The sequence below is a fragment of the Canis lupus genome, chromosome 15 (assembly GCF_003254725.2).
Source record: "Canis lupus dingo isolate Sandy chromosome 15, ASM325472v2, whole genome shotgun sequence".
Lineage (NCBI taxonomy): Eukaryota > Metazoa > Chordata > Mammalia > Carnivora > Canidae > Canis > Canis lupus.
Window position 1 is genome coordinate 44,737,501 of NC_064257.1, and position 23,546 is coordinate 44,761,046.

The following is a 23,546-nucleotide window of genomic DNA, read 5'->3' on the forward strand; positions in this document are numbered from 1 at the left end:
AGCCTTACACTCTGAAGAGAGGGAGCTTCTCCTTTCTCTTCCTTCATGCTTTGGCCCCTACCTCCAGCCACCTAATGACAAGGGCAGGATGATGAGGACTGCCTCAACTAGACAGTCCATGCAGACGGTAACTAAAAAAGAAGTTGCCCCCAGTTCCCCTCTTTGTCATTATCCACAGTCCAGGAATACATGATTTCCCCTCCTCTCTGGCCCCACAGGTGCATCTTGGCCAACCTCCCTAGGAAATCCTGACCAGAGCAAGAAGGGCCAGTGGGAGAGGAGGGAAAAGTGAGAAAGACAGAGGCTGAGACAGACAGATGAATAGACACTTTCCTGGGCACAGGGAAAGCCACTGAGGTCCCTGTGCCTTGGCTTATGGCCTATCAGATGTGTGTAATGATGACAGCACCTACCTCAGGGGCTTCTATATGGATTAAAGGGCCAGCATATGCAAAGTGGTTACAATAGTTCCTGGCAACAGGAAACCCCATATATGCATCATTACTCAAAATGGGACACTTGCTTTGCATTTCCTTTCAGATACTTGCATTTACCAAGAAAGATAATTTTTTTTTTTTTTTTTTTTTTTTACTCTTGGGAAAGGTGTATATTTCTCAGTTTCTTTTCCCCACATGCTCATATATATATGGGAGAGGCTGTGCCTGAGGGTGGAGGCATCCACATGCCATGCTGTCTTCCTCACCAGAATTTCTCTCTGCACTGGGAATAATGACAGATGAGCTGTGTTGCCCCCCACCCCACCACAGTGCACCTTTTCCATCCCTTCCTGGTGGCCTAACTCAGCAGGCAGGACAGCAGGGAAGAAAAGCCCATGCCCTAATGAGTTTGCCCATTTGGGAAGGTCAGTATCCACTTGACTATTAGTGTAAACTAGCTGCTGCCTGGGGGGCTTTGGTTCTAATCCAGGACAGGGGACGTGTGTTATCTGAAGTCCTTAAATCTGTATAGCTCCTTTTATTTCTTACAACGTCTCCATTTCTATTTCTGGGTTTGCCATCAGAGCTGCTGTGTGCTACGTAGGAAGTAGTTTAGAAATTATTGTCTCCATTTGACAGTGAAGTCACCTGACCAGAAGCCTCTTCCAAAGTTGCCCTGTGCTCACTCACCTCTCGGATCCTCACCTACAGTGACAGTGACAGACGGACATGTCTGAGGCCTGTGCCATGACTCTTATTTGCACCTAGTATTCTGGATGACCTCAGCTAAATTGATCATATCTTTATAACTGCCTTCTGAATACTTAAAGTGGGAAAAATGATCCTAGCCAATTATCCCTATGTCAGTGAAATTTTTGGAAGGGTAAATGAGATAACGTTTGTGAAAGTGATTTTTACTACAGAAAGCCATTAAGTATTCAAAATATTAGTTAGAGTACTAACAATTTATCTCTAATTTCCAATGGAATCTACAATTACAACAGAGCTCTAAGATTGTACAACAGAATTATGAAATTTTCAATTAACAGAGTAATTCAATTAACAACATACCAGTAATGGATAATAATAAAGTTGAAGACGAAACCTTTTGAGACTAAATAGTTCAAGAAGACATCTTTTAGTCAAAATGAGTTTTTTTAATGCCTGTATTTATTCAGGAGGGTAACTGATATATACATGTCCTTCCCCATTTTAATTATTTGCTGCTCTTGGGATGCCTGGGTGGCTAAGCAGTTGAGCATCTGCCTTTGGCTCAGGGAGAGATCCCAGATTTCCAGAATCGAGTCCCACGTCGGGCTCCTCGCATGGAGCCTGCTTCTCCCTCTGCCTCTGTCTCTCATGAATAAATAAATAAAATCTTAAAATAAAATAAAAAAATAATTATTTGCTGCTTCTGAGTGTTTGTTTTTAAAGAGAGCACAGTCACCTAAAGGGCAATACGATCATGTCTTCAGTTTTTCTATTCACTTAGACTTTTGTTCTTCTTCAGATATTATTTATTTTTAAAAAGTCTTTATTTATTTTTGCATGAGAGACACAGAGAGAGAGAGGCAGAGACACAGGCAGAGGGAGAAGCAGGGTCCCCGCGGGGAGCCGGATGCGGGACTCGATCCCAGGACCCCGGGGTCATGACCTGAGCCGAAGGCAGACGCTCAACCACTGAGCTACCCAGGCGCTCCCTTCTATTTAAAGGAAATTAAATCCCTGCCTCATTTTGCTCTCTTTATCCACCGTTTATCAGTTGTCCAGTCGTATTTCGTTTCCTGGGAGAGGACTGAATCACCTGGGGAGCCCGGCGGCCCCGTGGCGCGGGCCAGGCGGAGGCCACCGCGGCCCAGCCGGAGGGACCCGGAGGAAGCGGCCCGGGGGCCGCCCGGCTGGGCCATAGTTTAGAGCAGCGGTGTGCCCGGTGTGCCCGTAGGGGCCGCGGCCGAGCGGTGCTGCGGCCCGGGGCTGGAGAGGCCGACACTGCCGCAGCGCCCAAGAGCAGCACCCCTCCCCCCTCCCCCTCCTCCTCCCCCCTCCCCCCTCTCCTGCACCTCCTGCACCTCCCAGTCGTCGCGCCCTCGCAGGGGGTTTCTGCAGACCCCTGGGGCCACCCGAAGAGCACGAGAAAGACATGGGTCCTTTCTTCTTTTTATATAAAAACGTGTCCAGCTTTAATCGTCACTTTCCATGGTAGGTACAGGGCTCCTGGAAGCCGGGGTTGGAGCACCGAGTCCCGTTTTGAAGGCAACAGACTTTCCCCCGGGCTCACCACATAACCCGAGACTCCTTTGGCCCATGAACTTCTGAAACAAAACAAAACGAGAGGATCCAGCTAGAGAATCCAATAGTCCCCTGAACATTCCTGGCGATGTGGAACTCATTTCCATGATTTATTTCTAGTTAAGGGCTCTGAACGATGTACTCAGAAGGGCCACCTGCACCGAAGATCCAACCTTTAATCCTTTCAATTCCACTTCCCTTTACTCGGTCCTTTGCTCTTGGCCACGTACTAACGGCTGACTTCGCTCTAGCGGACCCAGGCATGCGGCTTACTCTGGGCCACCCTCCGCACCCTGCCTTTGCCCCAGACCGTCTTCTCCCCACTGCCCCGCACCACTCCCCCAACCTTCCTGCCAAGATACTCCTAAAAGTAAAGATCTCAAGGTCTGGCTGTGGCCTGAAGAAGACCCTGCAAATCCAACGTGTGGTCCAAGTCTCATGTTTTGTTTTCTAAGTCATGCAATGGTTGCATTTTAATCCCAAGCATGTTTGTTTTAATATGAATACGAATAAAAGTGAGGTGTCGGGAAGTTGCATCATGTTGTCCCTGCAGGCTGTCTTGGGACCCCGCTGGGAACCTTGTCCCCCACGAGGTGACAGACTCCTGTCTGAGCCACTACAGGGTGAACCCCTTAGTACACTGCTGCACACATTCCTCCCTTCTTGGCCCAGACTGTTTTCCTGCCCGTTCCTCTACACAAACCCCAGCGTTTCTCAAAGGAAGAAGGAGTGTGTGCGTACATGTGCATTGTGGTGGGGGTGGGGGGATGTCATCTAGCAAAGTGGAATAGATTTCTTAACTGTAAGAAGATTGCAGTAGACAAATTATGAGTTATGAATTTTCACATTAAGAAGATAGTGTACTGAAAAAAATAGCGTATTATATTTCTCAAACTTATTTCCCAGTAGACCCTCAGGACACTTTGGGGTCTACCCAACCCATTAGGCATGATCTCTATGTTTTGCTTTCTGACATTTCCTCAAACTGGGTTGTTCCTCCCGATAATCTATTTCTCTTTCAAGGGGAGGTTCAAATAACTCTTTTGTGAAAATTTCCCCCATACTCCTTGGGAGGCAAATGTAATTGCCTTCTTAGTTTTGGTTTTAAAGGTCTCATCACACTGTATTTTATAAGGTTGAGCATCTAAGAGTCTCTCCTAGGTTTCAAGTTCAGAAACAACAGCCACCACTATGCAGCATCCCCAGCACCCACACCAATGCCCATCATACAATGTACCCATGGGAAATGTCCGAATGCATTCAGAGTTCAGGCAGGAGTTTAAAACTGTCGAGCTTTTGCCACATTCTGTGTGTCCTTTAGGTTTCTTTGTTTTTCACTTCATTCTCAATGTTTGAGTGACAAAGGCTTTGGAGAAGAGTGGCCCTAAAAGAAAAAAAAAAATGCATTCCAACCCAGTTAGAGCCCTGGCCAGAGAAACCTCTGCTAATGTGTTTTTTTTGCAAACACCATCGTCATCCTAACCGTTATCATGGTAAACCCTCATTGCAGGCTGCACCTGTGCCAGGCACTGTGCTCGATGCTTCTATATTAGTGATTTTATTTCACCTCTTCAGCAGCTCTATTCCTAGGAACCATTCTTGGTCCCATTTTGCAAAAGAAGAAACTGATGCTCCTGGTGGACTTGCCCCAAAACAGGAGTTAGCAGAGTGGAGAGCTGAACCCAGACAATAATCTGACTCCAAACTGATGCTTGTTTGCTTGCTGCACTCTTTCTAATTCTTATTCCTAAAGCTCTAGGCTGTCATGTTGGGCAGTCATGGATGGGAAATGAGAAGGTGGAGGGCAGTGGAGGGCACTGATCTTGACTCTGCCCATGGCAGAGGCTCAAGTCATTATCATCATGGGAGAGACTTTTCCTGTTGATAATATGGCAGGAAAGACCTAGGGCTTTCAAAAATCTTTGATTTGTGGGATTCTGATTTTGTTTTTTTTTTCTAGCTAGAAACAGTTTTTGGCAGAGGTATGAAAAAATATAGTGGTCACAATGGTTTCTATGCTCCCTAAGCGGTGGCTGTTAAGAATGCACAAGTACAGAGGACCAGAGACTTATTTAAAAAAAAAGATGTTAAAAATCAAGTCCTTTGCCACTTGGTCAAGAGCTTATATCACTGGGCAGATCATCCTTTTATTGATACTTTTGAGTGGCCCAACGTAATGGTTTGCCCTAAACATATCAAAGTCTCCAGTATTTACCCCATTATCATAGTTGTTTATGCCAATCAATACAAGGAAAATACTCTCACTGTCTTTTGTGGTGTCTTTGGATCTCTCTTTAGCTCCCAGTCTCCCCAGTACTCTTCCTCAGCCTGCAAACGTCTTTGCTGGTTCCCTAACTGGAGCTGCAGAGGAGAACAGCTTAGATCCTTTTCCTGCAAGTTTGTGGGTGACAGAGTTTCCTGGGGATGTAAAGACTCTTTCCAATCATCTTCACCCACAGCTACTGCAATCAGCAATGGCCAGCAACCCAGGGGGGACAGCAACCTAATCCTAGAACCATCCCTGGATATCCGTGGGCTGGAGAGACTCACTGCTCTCAGGAGACTCTTCTCAGAGGGCATTGCTTCCATCCCTAGCACCCACCTCAGGTAATGGATGAGTGGGCCATTCAGTGTTGTGGTGGGATAAGGCCAAACTTATCCCACCAAACTGGCCAAACTGGGGTGCCAACTTAGGAAACATAAACTTCTTGGCATCTGACAGGAAAATATCTCACCATATTTTTTCTTAGGTGCACAAGAAACCCTGATTGTAGGGCAGCCCCAGTGGCCTGGTGGTTTGGTGCCGCCTTCGGCCCAGGGTGTGATCCTGGAGACCAGGGATCAAGTCTTGCATCAGGCTCCCTGCATGGAGCCTGCTTCTCCCTCTCTCTCTCTGTGTCTGTCATGAATGAATAAATAAAATCTTAAAAAAAAAAAAAGAAAGAAAGAAAAAGAAACCCTGATTGTAGAAGGGCGACTGGCCCAAAGGGCTGGGTATGAAAATCACCTGGGGAAACTGCACTTTCTTGGACAGGATGAGATCTCTGATATGCTGCTACAAATAAAATTATATATGAATATATGTTTTAGAGCAGAGATATGTAAATTTATAGTATACAAATACATATTTTATGCAAAATAAATAAAAACATTCAGTGAGTCTTTTGTTACTGTTCTCACCTGCCTCTTCCCCGCCCCTCTCCCCCTATACCCTTTAGCCCCTAACTCCAAACTCAGGAGTCTTTCTAAGGAAATCTGATTTTGTCAGTGTACACAACAATGGTGGAAATGTTGATTTTTGATCTGTCTACTTAGTCTTCTCTTAGCCCTTCTATCCTTCCCTTTAGGACTCAGAATGATCCAAGCTCTGATTTGTTGGAAACTTGCCCACCCTTAGATAGGGATGAACAGGTAACAGCCCTGGTTGTGGGTGGGTGATGAGGTTGATATTTTGATCCCAGTGTGGGAGGTTCCAGGCTAGGAAAGCAGAGCTATTAGACTAGGAACCAAAATTGAGAGGAGACAAGGGTATAATATATGCACAGCATCTTTTTACCAATCAATACCAGCCTTTCTGTTATACTCAGTGTCTCTGAAATTATCGACAATTGTAGAAATTGATAGTTTTAGTGATTTGTTTTCCCGCTTAGCCTCAGTTAATAATTCCCATCTCCCCAGCTCTCCACCACTGTTTATAACATTGGCCTCAAAACACCATGTATGGTTCTAGAGGTTAGATCAATGGGCAATATAAAATATACATGTCCACTGATTTACTATTCCTTCGAAGTCTTAAAAGGAACACAAAATAAAACATGGTATAATATTCTTACTCAAATTTATTGGAACCTCCAGCAAGATTAAATGCCCTCTTGCATGGGTCCTAGCGTAAAAAGACACTCAAAGCTTTTGGCTCTTGGAGATGATAATGGTGCCTATCGGTCTGGAAGCCTCTTAAGGACCCTAAGTTTATCCTTGTAAGTGGCCTCCATGCTCTCTTTGTGGGGTTTCCATTAGCCACCTCATCCCCGTCAATCACAAGGGCACATCACATTTTACTGTGAGCTCTTTTAGGAGCAGGCACAAGGCTGCGTTTTCAGCTGCTGCCTGGGATTCTTTCTGGAACACCGATTAACATTCAGTGGCAGCTTGGAAAAAGACCAGGTCTTTCGACTTTCTCCCCGCCCCCCACCTTTGCTTTTCTAGGACAAAATGGAGTCCTCCAGTAGGACCGTGATGAGGTCCCCCGTGTCCACCGTCCATCCTAGGGATCCGCGGCACCTCTGCTCCTCTGGAGCGCTCCCTGGGAACCAGGCTGAGGCCGCTCCACCCCCCACACCGCCCCTCCCCCCCGTGCCCTCCCCACCTCTGCCGCTTCCAGGTCACCTGCCACTGGCAGCGGGTCAGAAGCATCGAGACCTTCTGCCAGCTTCTTGCCTCAGTCAAAGCCCAGGGAGCCCAGGGTGGGGAGGACCGTGGAAGGGGAAGGGGGTACCCCGGGAAGACCGACCCAAGGCCTGAGGTGGGACGGGGGGGGGGGGGGCAGTGCCCTGCAGGGGACCCAGCTCGGGACTGCCCAGCTGGCCATCCTGCTTGGCCTTCCCGCCGCCTTGGCCGCCTTCCTGGCCACTGGCCTTCGCCCGCTGCTCCGCCAGGACTGCCACCGGCAGACGGCGGTGTCCCTCGGCGGCCTGCGGGGGGCGCTGATGCCGGAGCGGCGGGGGGCAGGGCCTGGCAGGAAGGCGGGAGAGAACCGGTTTGTTCTGCCAGAAGCGGAGCACAGCCTCGGCCGCCTCTGCGGGCAGGGGGGACACAGGCCTGGGGGGAGGGGGTGCGCGGCCCGGTGGGCCCTGCCCCGCGGGGTCACGGCCGAGGGGGACACAGGCCTGGGGGGAGGGGGTGCGCGGCCCGGTGGGCCCTGCCCCGCGGGGTCACGGCCGAGGGGGACACAGGCCTGGGGGGAGGGGGTGCGCGGCCCGGTGGGCCCTGCCCCGCGGGGTCACAGCCGAGGGGGACACAGGCCTGGGGGGAGGGGGTGCGCGGCCCGGTGGGCCCTGCCCCGCGGGGTCACAGCCGAGGGGGACACAGGCCTGGGGGGAAGGGGGTGCGCGGCCCGGTGGGCCCTGCCCCGCGGGGTCACGGCCGAGGGGGACACAGGCCGGGGGGGAGGGGGTGCGCGGCCCGGTGGGCCCTGCCCCGCGGGGTCACAGCCGAGGGGGACACAGGCCTGGGGGGAGGGGGTGCGCGGCCCGGTGGGCCCTGCCCCGCGGGGTCACGGCCGAGGGGGACACAGGCCTGGGGGGAGGGGGTGCGCGGCCCGGCGGCCTGGTGGGCCCTGCCCCGCGGGGTCACAGCCAAGGGGGACACAGGCCGGGGGGGAGGGGGTGCGCGGCCCGGTGGGCCCTGCCCCGCGGGGTCACAGCCGAGGGGGACACAGGCCTGGGGGGAGGGGGTGCGCGGCCCGGTGGGCCCTGCCCCGCGGGGTCACGGCCGAGGGGGACACAGGCCTGGGGGGAAGGGGGTGCGCGGCCCGGTGGGCCCTGCCCCGCGGGGTCACAGCCGAGGGGGACACAGGCCTGGGGGGAGGGGGTGCGCGGCCCGGTGGGCCCTGCCCCGCGGGGTCACAGCCGAGGGGGACACAGGCCTGGGGGGAAGGGGGTGCGCGGCCCGGTGGGCCCTGCCCCGCGGGGTCACAGCCGAGGGGGACACAGGCCTGGGGGGAGGGGGTGCGCGGCCCGGCGGCCTGGTGGGCCCTGCCCCGCGGGGTCACAGCCAAGGGGGACACAGGCCGGGGGGGAGGGGGTGCGCGGCCCGGTGGGCCCTGCCCCGCGGGGTCACGGCCGAGGGGGACACAGGCCTGGGGGGAGGGGGTGCGCGGCCCGGTGGGCCCTGCCCCGCGGGGTCACGGCCGAGGGGGACACAGGCCTGGGGGGAGGGGGTGCGCGGCCCGGTGGGCCCTGCCCCGCGGGGTCACGGCCGAGGGGGACACAGGCCTGGGGGGAAGGGGGTGCGCGGCCCGGTGGGCCCTGCCCCGCGGGGTCACAGCCGAGCGAGAACAGCGGAGGAGGACTCGGGAACAGAGGCAGCAGGGGAAGGACAGGTTGATCAGCACAGGGAGTTAGTTCTTCTCGGGCTTTGTTGTCTTAACATCTGTAATTTAGCTGCTTTTTTTCTTTTCACAATTAGACGTTCTGTTTGAAGAGTTAAACTCAACACAATGAATATTGTATAACCTGCTCATTAACTAGACTCCCTTGGCCGCGGAGCTTCCTCTGTTGCCTTAAGGAACCTGCAGAAATAGAAGCTCTGTCCCTCCTCCGTGTGTCAGGCTCATTTGCTCTAACTCTTTGAAAAAAAGTAGCATTGGGGTCGTGTCTCTCAGAAGAAGAAAGAACTGCAGCCCCCACTTGCACTCCCCAAACCTCCTCAGAAGTTTCGTTTTCAAAACTAGCCTCCCAGCTGGCTCTGCTTCAGATGACAAGGCGAGCGCTGGGGTATTCAGTCGTCTTGGAAACTCAAAAGCCAGGCAGATCCGCCTTGGAGACTGATGTGAAGCAAGGCGAGTCTGAGGGAACTCCATCCAACACATCTGTGGAGAGACGTGTATGCACCGCATGAACACGAGAGCGGGGTAAGCAAGCCTCTTCTTGAGGTGCAGATGGATCTGAGACCTCCCATCCCTTCACACCTGATGGGCGGCTTATGTACCCCAACAGCTAGCAGACATACTGCTTCTTGCCAAAGGTCAGGCTGCAAAAAATGCTGATGCCACACAGTTGGAAGAAGAACCTCAACTCGTCTTTTCAAGGACAAAAAGGAAGACAACGTCGTGGACCAAGACCATCTTCCTGTTCTTGTGATGTATGAAGATCCCTTTGACTTAGCCAAGTGTCCCAGAGGTACTATGTGGGGTCAAGACGACAGACTGGAGTATAACTTTTGAATATGCTCAGCTAATTGGACACCCAGAAATTAGCTGCGTTTTCAGAGGTAAACCTGTTACAGAGTCATAAAACATTTTAATGTGGAAACAAAAAACCACTATAAATTTGGAAAGGGTGTTTATTGAGCACCTGAATCACACAGGTACTGTGCAAAGAACTCAGCATACATTTTCACCTTTAACTCTCACAATAACTTAAGAATAAGTTCAGTAACTTGACTAAGAGAGGGGCATTCATGACACTTCAATTCAAGAAAAAGAATGTTTAAAAAATGGAGTGTATGGAAAAAAAAAAACGGAGTGTATGGGAAAGAAACAGATCCTGCTGTTTTTCCAGCTTCTTTTAGATCATAGGGCACTAAACTCAAGATTGTCTCCTCCTGGATTCTGGGCTATGCAGAGCTGTCTCCTGGCTTCAGGCAAAGCCTCATTAGGAACATGGAGACCTGGGTAATTGTGTGCTCACAAATGAGAGTGTTCTAGGAATTCTGGGGGAAGAAATGAATGTACTATACTCCAGTGGTGGCCAGAGACACCCCTTCTACATATCCCACCCTCCTCAATGGTATCTTCCCCGAGATGCAGACCAGGAATCCCACCAGTGGAGAGCTCGCCTCAGGCCATCATCCTCTGGCCAACAGTAAGAAATTCTTTCACAGTTGTTTGTGAAATAAACTACTCAACTAGTGGTTTAAAACAGCCACTACCACCACCTTGATCATCTTTCCCAGTTCTGGGGTTGCCCGGGCTCGGCGGAGCAGTTCTTCTGCTCCATGTGTTGTTGAATGGGCTGGAACGTTCAAGGTGACTTGCTCACCTGGGCTGGTGGTGGGTGCTGGCTGCGGGCTGGGCCTCGGCTGTTGATGTGTGTAGGCAGCAATTTGTCCCTTCTCTTCACGGCTCCTTCTAGCACGGCGGCTGGGTTCCCAGGGGGGTGTTCCAAGCAGACAAAACCAGAATTTGGGTGGCTCTTAAGGCCTAGCTTTGGAAGTCACATGGTTTCGCTGCTGCCACTTTCCAGTGGTTACGGGAAGTCATGGGCCAGCCCACCTTCTTCGAAGGGCAGGTGAAAGGTTTTGATTTTTTATGGGAGAAGTGGCAAAGGATTTGAAGCTGTCTTTAATTCGCCTCCTCTCAGGTTAGCCTGCCGGCCTGCCACGCAGCTTCTGTGAGTAGAAGGAGGGGGTGTTCATCCCCAGGAGGAGCAGCGAAGGGGGTGAGGGAAATCTCCGGGGTGGCCTTTTCCTCTTCTCTGGCTCCACGGGCAAAATAATGAAGCGGTGCAGAAGTCAGACCTCTGAGTCTCCGCTCCCTCATCAGAGTTTGAAAACTGAATTCTTTACCTCTTCCAGTTGCTGTGACCAGCAAATGCATGTTCAACCTGTAGCCACCAGGACTGACTACTTAACGTCACCTTGCAGCTGCAAATGTTTTTTTTAAAGATTTTATTTATTCATTCATGAGAGACAGAAAGAGAGGCAGAGACACAGGCAGAGGGAGAAACAGGTTCCATGCAGGGAGCCCCACGTGGGACTCGATCCCGGGACTCCAGGATCACGCCCTGAGCCAAAGGCAGACGCTCAACTGCTGAGCCACCCAGGCATCCCTGCAGCTGCAATTCTAAATCTAGTCCATTTAAAGACGCCTGGGGGCTCAGCGATTGAGCGCCTGCCTTCCACTCAGGGCGTGATCCTGGGGCCCTGGGATCAAGTCCCATGTCGGGCTCCCCGCAGGAAGCCTGCTTCTCCCTCTGCCTGTGTCTCTGCCTCTCTTTCTCTCTGTCTGTTAGGAATAAAAAATAAAATAAAATCTAAAACAAAACAAACCTAGTCCATTTAGAGAAACTCCATGATCACCAAAAATGTTATTCCCTTTCCATGACAGCTTCTCCCCTGTGAGCCCCCCTTCCTCCACCCAGCCAACAGAGGTGGTCACCGCACTAAGTTGTCACCATAGCCACTGGCTACAATTCCTGCTGGGGGTCAGACGTATTTGCTGAGACATTGCAAGTAAACTCTTTTTTGGCAGGGGCGGTGGAGTCCATAGACCTGTAGTCAGGAGACATAAAACCCCTCTGTTACTGTGAACTTGAAGGTCCACTAAGCCTGGCTTCAGAGACACCCCAGAGGGGAGCCAGTAGGAAGTGTTAACCTGAAGGCATTTACTAAAGCACAAAGCCATTAAAAGCTTTAAAAAAAAAAAAAAAAAAAAAAGCAAAGGACTCATGCAACATCTTAACATAGCTTTTTTTGTTTTGTAGAAACAGGTACAGAACTGTTTGGCCAGCTACTGCTTTGAAAAGGGGGTTTGGGCTAAATACATATTTAAGGCAAGATAACAGAAAAACAATTGCTGAAAACTCTATATTTCCAAAACTCTTTAGATTTCAAACAGATCTATTGTGTTAATGATGGCAGATTGATCTAGTGTAGGGGTGAGCCTCAACCTTTTTACACTGAGAGGCTATTTCTGATTTTTCCAATTGATGTCTCCCCTCAGATACAATACTGTTGCTAAATCGCAACTTAATGCTTGACTACAGCCTGGCTGAGCTATCCCATGTTGAGGCTGTCTGGATTTTAATTTGCTGTGACAATGTTTCCTTTTAAAAAAATTCTAATTAACAACAATGGCAAAAAAAAATGGGTCAACAAACCAGTAAATATTTAATCAAGTGTCACATTTTATTTGAAAAGTTGTCTGGAGATGGCTGGCAATTTATGAATAAATTACACATATACCCTCTCCCATTCCTGGACTTCAGGTATTTGTCAGTGATCCCAGCTTTTCTGGAATACAGGCTCTCTGATTTGATTTCATTCCACCCCAATCCCCTTCTTCTAAAAGTGGTGTGTGGCAAGGCATTTCTTTCATTCAAGTGAAATGAATCTGCCTTACTTATTTTATTAAACTTGAGAGCATCTTCAGAAGAACTTTGCTCCATCTGCATGTAGAGCCTTAGGGTGTTGCAAAACCAGGCACAGTCACCTCCGCTTTAGAATATCAGGAGGGCCTTTATGGTAAAAGGAAGTCTGCTGTTAAGTTCGTTATTCTGTTCTTTGAATGCGAAAAGAATATGTGAACACTTTGAGACTCCACTCCATTGACAATGGGGTGCAGCTGCCAGGACCGCTGAGGCCTGTCAAATGTTTTCTTGGTGCCTTTTTGCTTTTAAAAACGTAAAACAGTTTATGCCACACTGTTTCTGAGTTGTCTAGTGACTTTCCATCGCTCTCAGAATAATGTATGAACATCTGATTGCACTGACCGGGGCCTGGGAGACCTGCCAGGCCTGCCACCACTGCCCCTCCTTTCTTCCTGGCACCCCACGTTCACTACTGTCAAGAGAGCTCCTTGAACACTATATGGCCCCATTCAGCCCCCTTGCCCTGGCTGTTCTTGTCCAGAACCCCATCCCCTCAGACATCCACAAGCCTTCCGAGCTTTGCTCTAGTGTTATCACAGGGGCTCCCCAGGCCCCTGCAATCTCTTCTCACTCTCTCTGCCCCTCCCTGCTTCCTAATATTTATAGTACTTACTACCGCCTGGGTCTCATGTATTTATTTGTATGTTTTATTTTCTGCCTCTACCTGACTAGGATGCTTTGTAAAGGCAGAGACTTTGTTTTACTTGTTGTGATTCCCCCAGCACCTAGAGTTGTTCTTCATACATAGTAAGTAATCAATAAATATTTGCTGAATGAGTGAGTGAAAAGTTCAAGATTTAAGATTTGTGTTACTATCCCCAGTCCTTGGTCTGGATTGAAGTTGAGTATGCAGCACCTCAGGCAGTTCTAGGGAGCATGGGCATCAGGAGATGCAGGTGGCTGTCTAGAGGCCAGCTAGAGCTCTGTGGGCCACTGTCTCCAGGGCAGGGGATGTTCTGAGTCTCAGATCCAAGGCTCAGGGAAGTTCTTGGCAGGGAGAAGCGGAGCCGTTAATTTAACTTCCCAATCTGAGCCGGGCAGAAGGAAAGATGAATGGGGCCTTTCCAAGTCAGAGGCTTGCCTATGGGCACACTTTCTTCAGTTTAGATGGTCTGGTAGATGGTTTTCCAACCTCCATATGCTCAACATTTTGGACTAGATAATCCTTTGTTGTGGGGGTTGCCCTGTGCATGGTTAGGATGGTTGGCAGCATCCCTGATCTCTAGCCACTAGATGACAGTAGCTCCCTCCTCTGTAGTCCGGACAACCAGAAGTGTCTCCAGGCATTGTCCAATGTCCCCTGGAGGCCCAAGCCGCCCCCACTTGGGAACTGCTGGTCTCTAATAAGAGCTGCAATTACATGCCCCAGGAAGAAGCAGCCTTTCTTTCTTTCTTTCTTTCTTTCTTTCTTTCTTTCTTTCTTTCTTTCTTTCTTTCTTTCTTTCTTTCTTTCTTTTTTCTTTCTTTCTTTCTTTCTTTCTTTCTTTCTTTCTCTTTCTTTTCTTTCTTTCTTTCTTTTCTTCTTTCTTTTTCTTCTTTTTTTGAAGCAGCCTTTCCTCAATCATTTCCACATTCAGCAATTGGGTGGGCAGTACTGAGATAGTGAAACATAGTGTTCAAAAATTAGAAATGGTTGACACAGTGAGATACCACCTCACACCAGTGAGAATGTCCAAAATTAATAAGACAAGAAACAACAAATGGTGATGATGTGGAGAAACGCTTTTGCACTGTTGGTGGGAATGCAAACTGGTGCAGCCACTCTGGAAAACAGTGTGGAGATTCCTCAAGAAGTTAAAAATAGAGTTACTCTATGACCCAACAATTGCACTGCTGGGAATTTACCCCAAAGATACAGATGCAGTGAAACGCCGGGACACCTGCACCCCGATGTTCATAGCAGCAATGTCCACAATAGCCAAACTGTGGAAGGAGCCTCGGTGTCCATGGAAAGATGAATGGATAAAGAAGCTGTGGTCTATGTATACAATGGAATATTCCTCAGCCATTAGAAATGACGAATACCCACCATTTGCTTCGACATGGATGGACCTGGAGGGTATTATGCTGAGTGAAGTAAGTCAATCGGAGAAAGACAATCATCATATGGTTTCACTCATACGGGGAATATAAGAAATAGTGGAAGAGGTTATAAGGGAAAGGAGGGAAACTGAGTGGGGAAAAATTAGAGAGGGAGACAAACCATGAGAGACTCCTAACTCTGGGAAACAAAGGGTAGTGGAAGGGGAGGTGGGTGGGGGGATAGGGCAACTGGGTGACAGGCACTGAGGGGGGTACTTGATGGGATGAGCACTGGGTGTTATACTATATGCCGGCAAGTTGAATTTAAACAAAACATTTAGGAATGGCTATAAAGGTCATTGGACTCAGTGGTTTTTTGGTTTTTGAACTTTTAATTTTGTTTAATTAGAATAATAAAAGCTGGATACTCTCTTTGAAGTTTGAGGTTAAAGTATCTTTTCTTCTTCCTTCCTCCTTTTTTTTTTTTTTAAGATTTTATTTATTTATTCATGAGAGACACAGAGAGAGAGAGGGAGGCAGAGGCACAGGCAGAGGGAGAAGCAGGCTCCATGCAGGGAGCCTGACGTGGGACTCGACCCCAGGTCTCCAGGATCAAGCCCTGAGCTGAAGGCGGTGCTAAACCGCTGAGCCACCCGGGCTGCCCTATTTCCTTCCTCCTGATTCCTTTTCCTCTCACCTTGAGGAACTGCCCCAGAAATTTAACCAACAAGTATGGTTAAAAATCAGCAAAAACACCTCCTTTTCAGAGGTGAGGAGAAGAACAATGCCACTGAGAGCTCACAGTGAAACAGCATTTGAGTCTAAGACTGTCCTCTTACTCCTTCCTTCCATCCTGACTTCCAGCCTTCTCTTTTCTCCAATAGACTTGGCAAATTATCTGTTTTCTTAGAGCATGTAGGTGCTGTAAATATGTCAATGGATCCAGAGAGAGCCTGGAATCAAGCAGAAAAATGCTGAAATGATTAATCTGCATCTGCCATTGAATCCAGGAGGATGATGGGACGTGGGGACTGGCCACTCATGGTGGGCTAGGCCAAGGCCTGACCTCCTGGGCTGTGACAAGGCCCCAGCAGTAGGCTAGGGGGAGAAGACAGACACAGAGGGAAAAGGAACTAATGGGCCCCCATGGCTCTCATCATCCCATTACCAAACCAAGAGCCACCACTGTAAGATGTTTCCCTGGTTTGCAGCCAACATCTTGAACCTACTGCCTCCCTTCCCCCTGCTTTCTTTTTCTTCAATGGCACCTCGGGAGGATCTTCATCCATCAGCTGATGATGGACAGTTTCTGCAAAGTGTTTTGTTTCTTTACGGAGGAAAGAGGTTGCCTAGAAGTGCATTCCATTGGTTATTAAAGAATGTATTTTCCTGATTTATAGCCAGGCTAGGCAGGGTTGTCTGAGAGGCAAGGAACCAATGGGAATATCCATTTTGACTAATGATTAATTATTATATCTAAAGTGATGTTTTCCTATCAACTGATAGGCTGGAAAATAGACTACAGCTTGCTAGGTTAGCACCATGGGTCACAGATGTTGCCTCTGCATTTTCAGATTATATTATCCATTACAGGCAGTACCTTCTCATTTAGAAACATAATTTGTTGTTTTCTCAGGCAAAAAAAAAAAAAAAAAAGGAAAGAAAAGAAAAAAAAAAAAAGGCTGACATTTCACATGCAAGCCAAAGATTAGAATCACTGCAGAGGACCGCATATGGAAGTACATTAGGATGTGGTGTCCCTGAATCAAGGACACGAGGGGGCCGGTGCTGAGAGAGATGTAGTAGGCAGTGACTTCTGATCTTTATTATGCAAATGTGCAGCCCTGAGAGCCAGGCTGTTTAACCTCATCAGGGGAAATGTCACTGATCATTTCAAACTCCAAATGTAGCACAAGCATTAGTACTATTATGTTATTATTATTATTATTTGCAGGGCATTATGTAAGCCTGAGCCCTCTGATTAAGCTGAGCCCCTACTTGGCCAGACCCTCTGGGGTTGCATATCAACTCCTCCGGGTATTAAAAAACAAGCAGACAAGCAAGCTTGTTTTGCTCTCACTCTTTAATATTTGTGGATGGGGTGCTTTCCAGACCCCATGACCAACGGGCATGGGTGGAGATGGGGGAGGGTCACAACGTCCAATTTCCGGTCCCATATGCTTGGTGACAGGCCGCCGCCTCTGTACTGGCGGTCCGGGCGCCCCTGTGGCAGAGGCAAGGAGGTGGAAATTTAAAGCACGGAAGCCTGGCACTGGGGTGGGAGAAGGGATGGATGGGGGGGGGAGTGGTGAGGAGGGCTGGGGAGAGAGAGACCCTGTGTGAGATTAGAGGAGGGACGAGGGGGAGAGGCTCTTGCCTCCAGCTCCGGCATCGCTGCCACCTTCCAGAGCCACAAAGAACACTGAAGGCACCAGGCTCCAAGAGGTGGAGAGAAAAAGAAGTCAAGGAAAGAGGAAAAACCAGACGCAGCGATTAATGACGCAGGGTGACAGAAGGCAGAGGGGAAGGCCACACCTCTCCAACATCCAGGTTTCAGGAGCTGCCCTGGCCCAGGCACCGCTTCCAGAAGAAAAGACTCCTGAGGCAGGAAGCTAAGAGACACACAGCCCTAGGGAAATTCTGGAGGAAACAAAGAGCAAGTTGTGTGTGTGTCTCCTTTTCCTCCCACAGCCTGGGGCGAGGGGAAAGATTCAACTTGAATAAGGAAATATTAATAAGTAACTTTAATAAGTAATAAGGAGGGAGATTGGCTCATTGCATAATTGGAAAGACTAGAAGCTTCTCCGCAGACCTTTAGCGTTCCTCTCAGCTAGCCCCAGATCCTTTGGATATGAACACGGATATCAGGATCCCAAGCTAATTAAATCAGACGTCTTGGGAGTGGGGCCCATGTCTAGAGTTATCAACCCTTTCCAGGTGATTTGAACGTGCTGCCATGGCCGAGAGCGGCTGCTGTGGGTTCTGCTGCGTATGAACTCCGTAAGGGCAGGGATTCTTGCGGGGTCGTTTTGTGCTATATCCCCCAGCATCTAGCCCGCTGCCTGGCACACGGCAGAACTTGAACACAGAGTCACTGCACTGCATAGACAGGTTATGGGTGAAACACACATTTCTGCAATAGAAACAAATCTGTATATAATTCGGCCACTCAACAGAGCTGCGGAAGGAGCTGCCACCCAAGCCCCCAAGGACCACACTCTCAGGCTCATGTCTGGCCTCATTGTTCCAACGTGAGTAGACACGCAGCACGCTCCCAGTTCCTTCCAAGCGTATAGCAGGAGTCGTACCTATGCGACCAGCAACTGTTTTTGTAGAATAGACCCGGGGAGGCAGCACGGATCTCCTTGCAGGGGTAGTGCTTGCTGAAGGCGTCCCCTGTATCCCAGAGGAAAGCCTTGTGTCTTATCGCCAGCCCTCTCTGGGGATGGTCAGTGCTGACTTGGAAGATGAGAGGTTGGATATTGTGGAGTAAAACGGGACGGCTCCTAAGCTGGAGACTTAACTGAAGCCCGAATTAATTCAGATTAATTAATTCAGATCACTTAGGTAAACACTGATGGAGCACCCGCCCCGTGGCGGACTCTATTAATGCCGGAGGATAGAAAGGGAAGTGAGGCGTGGTCCCTGCCTCTAGGGAGTGGCCGACGGCAGGGTGGCTGCATCATCTGATTTCCAGGCTGGGTCCTAGACCCAACACAAGCCAACGGTTATTACACCAGCCCCTGACCCCAATCCTCTTCTTTCCTCTCTTCCAACCATCAGAATTGCTTTTTCAAAAGAATCTGCTCTTAATGGAAGCCCAATATGCAGAGCGGATCAAAGCACAGCTACTCGGGGTGAGAGAAGTCCAGCTCTATCATCTCTCCTTCGCTTGTCCCTCTGTCCTTCTTCCTCAAAATACTTCCCATAAGTCCTTGGGGCTGAGAAAGGCTGAATGCAACTGCTCTAGGAAACCTGTTTCTCTAGACGGAGCAAGAGTCCTTCAGTCAGAGGCTGGGAGGCAGGGGCGAGGGGGCAGTGTCCTCTTAATCCACGTGGGACAGTGCAGCATGTGCACATGAAACCTTCGAGCTGAGGGAGACGTCGGCATCTCACGGTTCATCCCCATTCCTACCAAGCAACATGCTGTACGAAAGACAAAAAAATGGGAGGTAAGAAAAGCCTTAATCCAAACTTGACAGCGTGACTGATGAGCTCTACTTTGGACGTCCTTCCACGTCTCATAGCTCAGTTTCCACATCTAAAAGCTGGGGGGACGCCTGGGTGGTTTGGTGGTTGAGCCTCTGCCTTCGGCCCAGGGTGTGATCCTGGAGTCCCAGGATCCAGTCCCACATGCGGCTCCCCACAGGGACCTGCTTCTCCCTCTGCCTGTGTCTCTGCCTCTCTTTGTGTCTCTCATCAATAAATAAAATCTTAAAAAAAGAAAAATAAAAAATGGGGACAGCATGTGTTACTTGGCACATTTATCGTGAGCAATTGACCTTAGGGCTATTTTGAAACCCTGCTGTTTGAATCCTGAGATTATCATTTCAGCACGGGGCTCTGAACTTTTTGAAGGTACAGGAAGCATTTTCTCTCTGTATCCTCCATCTCTGACCCCGTGAACAGCTGGCACGCAAGAGAAGCTTAAATGTGGCCTCAGAGAGGTCTGCCCCCCCACACCTCATCTCAGTTGGCTCTCCCCTTACTAGCCATCACATTCAAAGCATCAGCACCCCGCCGTCCGCATTATCACCCTTCCCGCTGGCCGCTGAGGAGTCCTCGGGGTCACTTCTGGTGGCCTTTCCTTCCCTCCTGTCCCTGCTCGAGGTCTGGTCAGGGCCGCGCTTTGCATCGGTGCAGGGGGATCTTGTCTCGGGTCAGGAGACCTGCAGGAGGAGGGGTGCTGCGGGAAGGGAGGCCTGGGGTGGCCTGCGCCTGAGCTGGGCTGGCGAGGGCGGCCCGGCCCCTCGCTGCTCCCCCCCCAGGGCCCCAACACACCGTCCTCTGTGGCGTCCGCCTCCACCTGGCCTGCTCCCGGGGTCAGGGCCTGTCTGCCGCGGTGGTCGGGAGTCCAGACCGCTCCTGGTACCGAGGAAGAGCTCACAGTCGTTCGTTGAAGGGGAAATCAGAGGCTGGCGGCTACTCACTACTACTACTGGCAGTAGCCGCGGTTTTGAGATGAATTGGAATCCGCCCAAGCAGATAACACCGGATCCTCTTTGGGACGCGCACCGGGCGGGGGGAGAGTGGTCAGAAGCAGTCGGGGTCGCCTTGGCTCACAGCCTGGATTTGGGCGAGGGTTTCCCGCCGCCTCCTGCCCGAGGCCCTTCGTGCCAGGCCGCTGCGACCCGCGGGGCTGCCCGGGCGCCCGGGCTGGGGGGGCAGCGCGCTGGGGGCGCCCGCAGAGCCCCGCACCCTCGCAGGCTGCAGACGGCTGGGCCCCGCGCCAAGCTGCGCGCCTCCAGGGGGAAAGCTGCCCTTGGCCGGGAAGAACCGGGAAGAGGCACAAATGACTCACTGTCCCACATCCTCCAAGGTAAAAGCCCAGCAGTGTGGGTGGCCTTCGGGGCTGGCCGGGACCGCCGCCCTGGCTGCCCCCACGGCCCAGATCCAGGGCTCAGCCTGCAGCCGGCCCGGTGCACGCGCTTCCTCCGCGCTCGGGGTGTCGGATACTGTGCCCCCCCCCCCCCCCCCCCGCCTTCCACTTCCCAAAGTAGAGCACGACCTCGTTTTAGACCTAAGGCAGCCTTCATCCCCCATCGAGGCCCTGTGACACTTCCCGGCCCCGTGGGAGAAACGTGATGTGTTTTCGGATCACGTGTGGAGGCGGTCTCGCTCGGACGTGCTTTATTTTTATTCAGGAGTTTGGGATCCGCGTCGCCTCTTGCTAAGATGTGCTCCTGCCTCTAGATTTCCACTAGAGGGCACTCTTGGAAAATATTTATCAATATCTATTTTATTGCTCTGTCTAGGAAATGCAAATAAAAAAAACAAAAAACAAAAAACAAACAAAAAAAACAGTCTGTCTAAATTTCAGACCCAGCCCTTTGCCTACACTTGGCTCTATTCCTAATTTTCCCAGAAGCGCAGCCAGAGGGGGACGCTGGGGAGCGTGTGGGCAGCCGCTTCCCCCTCGTCCCGTCCCCGTCCTTTTGTCCACGTGGGCTGCAGCTGCGGGGCCGCGGGGCGCCCACCGGCCAGGCCCAGGGCCCGGCGGCTCCTGCTCGGTGGGGGACCAGCCCCCGCGGACCGGGGCACCTTGCGGAGGGGCTGTGCCTGCCAGGATGGGGGTGGGGGGCTCGGGGCAGAGCTCCCCTCCCAGGAGCCTGTCTGCTGCTCCTCCCCGTCAGCCAGCAGGGGCCGGAAATCCTCCGCGGAGGGCCAGGAGGGGTCAGGGGGCAGCTGGGCCGCCAACAATTAAAAATAGGGCTTCGGGCAGGCAGCCGTGGAGATCTCGCTCCATATGTAAATAAGTGTAAAGAAGACCCAGTCCTGGTGCTGGCAGGACACTGTGCACGTTTTCTGTAGCCAGGGCTCTCCAGGGAGCCCACGTTAGAAACGTAAATGTTTTTTCCACCCAAAAAGAAATAGCGCCATTGAGTTCCATGGGTGGGAGTGGGGGTGGGAAGAGATCATTCTTATAATTTTCTTACTCAACGAATAGAAGAACGTCAAGGGGTACATTAGAACAGCTTTTAGACACTAAAACCTCAATTCTGGGGCACATCTGATACATGGGACTCTGCTCTCCCCCCCTGACACCTGTGTCACCCTTTCGAACTAACATCATTCATTTAGACGAGTGACCTCATTTCGTCCTGGGGACAGGTCCTGAGGTGGGCGGTACCATCGTCATCCTGCAGAGATGGAGCCTGACGGGGAGGATCGCGTGGGGTAACTGGTTCACGGCCTCGGGCGCAGGCCCCGAGCGTCGCCGGCCCGGCTGTGACCAGGTGCTGCCTGCTGCCCTTCGCGGAGGCAGGCTGCCTGCACGTCAAGGGAAGCCCCTGGCCTTCACCTGGAGCTTGCCGAGGCACAGCCAGAGGACGCAGCCTGCCAGGCAGGGGTCCGTCCGGCTCCTCGCGGGCCGCTCCCGGTGCTGGCCTTGACCCCTCTGCGCCCCCGCGTGTGGGCAGACGGGCAAGCCCGGGGGCTCCTGCCGCAGGCTCCTGTTCCGTCCTCTTGGTGCCGCGGGAGCCGGGAAAGGCTGCATCCGAAAGTAGCCGTGGGCTCTGGGGACAGGCCGGGCGGCCGCAAGGGACCCCAAGGGCGGCGGCGGCCAAGGGCAGAGGGACGCGGCGCGCGGTCTTCCCGGCCGCCCTGCACACCGAGCTCTCGCTCCACTCCATCCCGATTTTTTTCACCATGAGCCTATATGGCTTCATAACTAGAGCCACGGGTGCGCACACGCACACGCACACACGCACGGAGAAACCCCAGTTTCTGTCCGGTTTGTGAAGGGAAGTCGCACCATATGCCGTCGCGGCGACTGCGCAAACGGCGGAGCCCTGGAAATTGAGGTGCAGCTGGGAGTCTATGTGCCGGCGGCGGCGGGAAGGGCAGCAGGTGGACGGGGGCGGCGGCGGGAAGGGCAGCAGGTGGACACGGGCGGCGGGAAGGGCAGCAGGTGGACACGGGCGGCGGCGGGAAGGGCAGCAGGTGGACACGGGGCAGCCACGGGAAGGGCAGCAGGTGGACGGGGGCGGCGGGAAGGGCAGCAGGTGGACAGGGGCGGCTCCGATGGACAATGCCGGCGTGTCCCGCAGAGGCGGGAACCAGAGCAACAGAGCAAACCGGGCATCTGGGGGCTCCTTCCTGCTTCAGACATCTCTGAGGGGACGCAAAGACGGGGTGAGGTGCCACCATGGCCCTAAGCTCCGTGCTCCCCTCTGTGCTCCCGTCCCTTCTCCCCCGATGCGACCAGACAAGAGGGGGGGTGAGATCAAGCTCAAGTGTGGGGCCGCCTCTGGGAGGCAGGGAAGTGGGTTTCCCAGGGACAGAAGCTGCCTACGGGCTCCGCGGTGGCTCCGAGGGTCCCTCCGCACACCTTGGCCTGGTTGCCACGAGCCAGGTGAACCCGAGAGTCGTGGGACCCATTGCTCACACTCCGGAGGGGCAAGTGCCACCGGCCCACTGCGGTCAACAGAGGGGACCACGCGGTGTGCCCCGTGCTGGCCGGGGGAATCCGGGGGGCACATCGCTGGGGGCCCCCAACAGCCCAGTGGGCTCGTTCTGTTTAGAGCCAGAGACTCCGGGAGGACTGGGGGCTTCTCGGGGGCCCAGGATGGGCGCGACTCGGCGGCGCTGCCAGAAACAGTGAGAAAGAAGACGGCGTGTGCCGGGCCCCTCGGCCCTGGGGGCGGCACGGCCTGGCCCAGTCAGGCGGCGTCTTGCCTTCTCAGCACCGCCCAGGGCGGCCTGTGGATGCCTCCCACGGGGCTGTGCCGAGGAAGCCCAGCCGTGGGGCTCCTGGACCCCTTCCCAAGGTTGGGCAGGGCCTGTCCACGCACAGGGAGGGAAGAGGCATTTTCTAAGCTTGGGACGCCTTTAGACCAGTGGCTTTGGTACATTCGAGAGGGAACAAGAGAGGAAAACCAAGTGCCCGGGAGGGAACCGGCTCCGCTGCCCCCACTCTGGGGAGCTCCCGGGTGCAGCGGGGTGCCAGCCGCCCCTGCCCAGCAGCCGCACCCCAGCCGCATGGACTCAGCGGCCCAGGGCCCGGCCCGGCCAAGGGGAAAGCTGTCCTTTCAGATACTGTCCTGTTGTGATTTGGCTGCTCATCTTTCGATGCCGCAGAATCAGATTTTCTCAGCTGTTCCATTACTTCAAATGACTTGTTAAACAGTGTCTTCAGACAAAAAAACCTGCAAGCAGATTAATAAAGCGCCCCCGAAACGGCTGAGACGAGGAAGCTGTCAGACGGGCA

At 52.3% G+C, this 23,546-nt stretch overlaps 1 protein-coding gene and 2 long non-coding RNA genes across 7 annotated transcripts in view; 2 read left to right on the forward strand and 1 right to left on the reverse strand.

The window, feature by feature from the left end:
* REELD1 (reeler domain containing 1) overlaps positions 1-7,433 on the forward strand; it is a 21,896-nt gene extending 14,463 nt beyond the window's left edge. Inside the window, 6 exon segments of the mRNA XM_025439075.2 lie at positions 2,192-2,345; positions 4,955-5,162; positions 5,165-5,333; positions 6,074-6,160; positions 7,108-7,248; positions 7,382-7,433. Of these exon segments, the coding sequence (XP_025294860.2) occupies positions 2,192-2,345; positions 4,955-5,162; positions 5,165-5,333; positions 6,074-6,160; positions 7,108-7,248; positions 7,382-7,433 (811 nt within the window).
* A 1,303-nt stretch (positions 7,434-8,736) lies between these two features.
* Positions 8,737-23,546, forward strand: part of LOC112654873 (uncharacterized) — a 68,763-nt gene continuing 53,953 nt past the window's right edge. For all 5 annotated transcript variants that reach the window (XR_004804915.2, XR_007402313.1, XR_003133441.3 and 2 more), the window contains exon 1: positions 8,737-10,309. This is a non-coding gene — a long non-coding RNA (uncharacterized LOC112654873). The remainder of the gene's footprint in view (positions 10,310-23,546) is intronic.
* On the reverse strand, positions 12,333-20,284 carry LOC125752535 (uncharacterized). Its single transcript, XR_007402316.1, has 2 exons — positions 19,374-20,284; positions 12,333-18,763 (listed from the first exon to the last, which is right to left on the reverse strand). It is a non-coding gene; the product is annotated as an uncharacterized LOC125752535 (long non-coding RNA).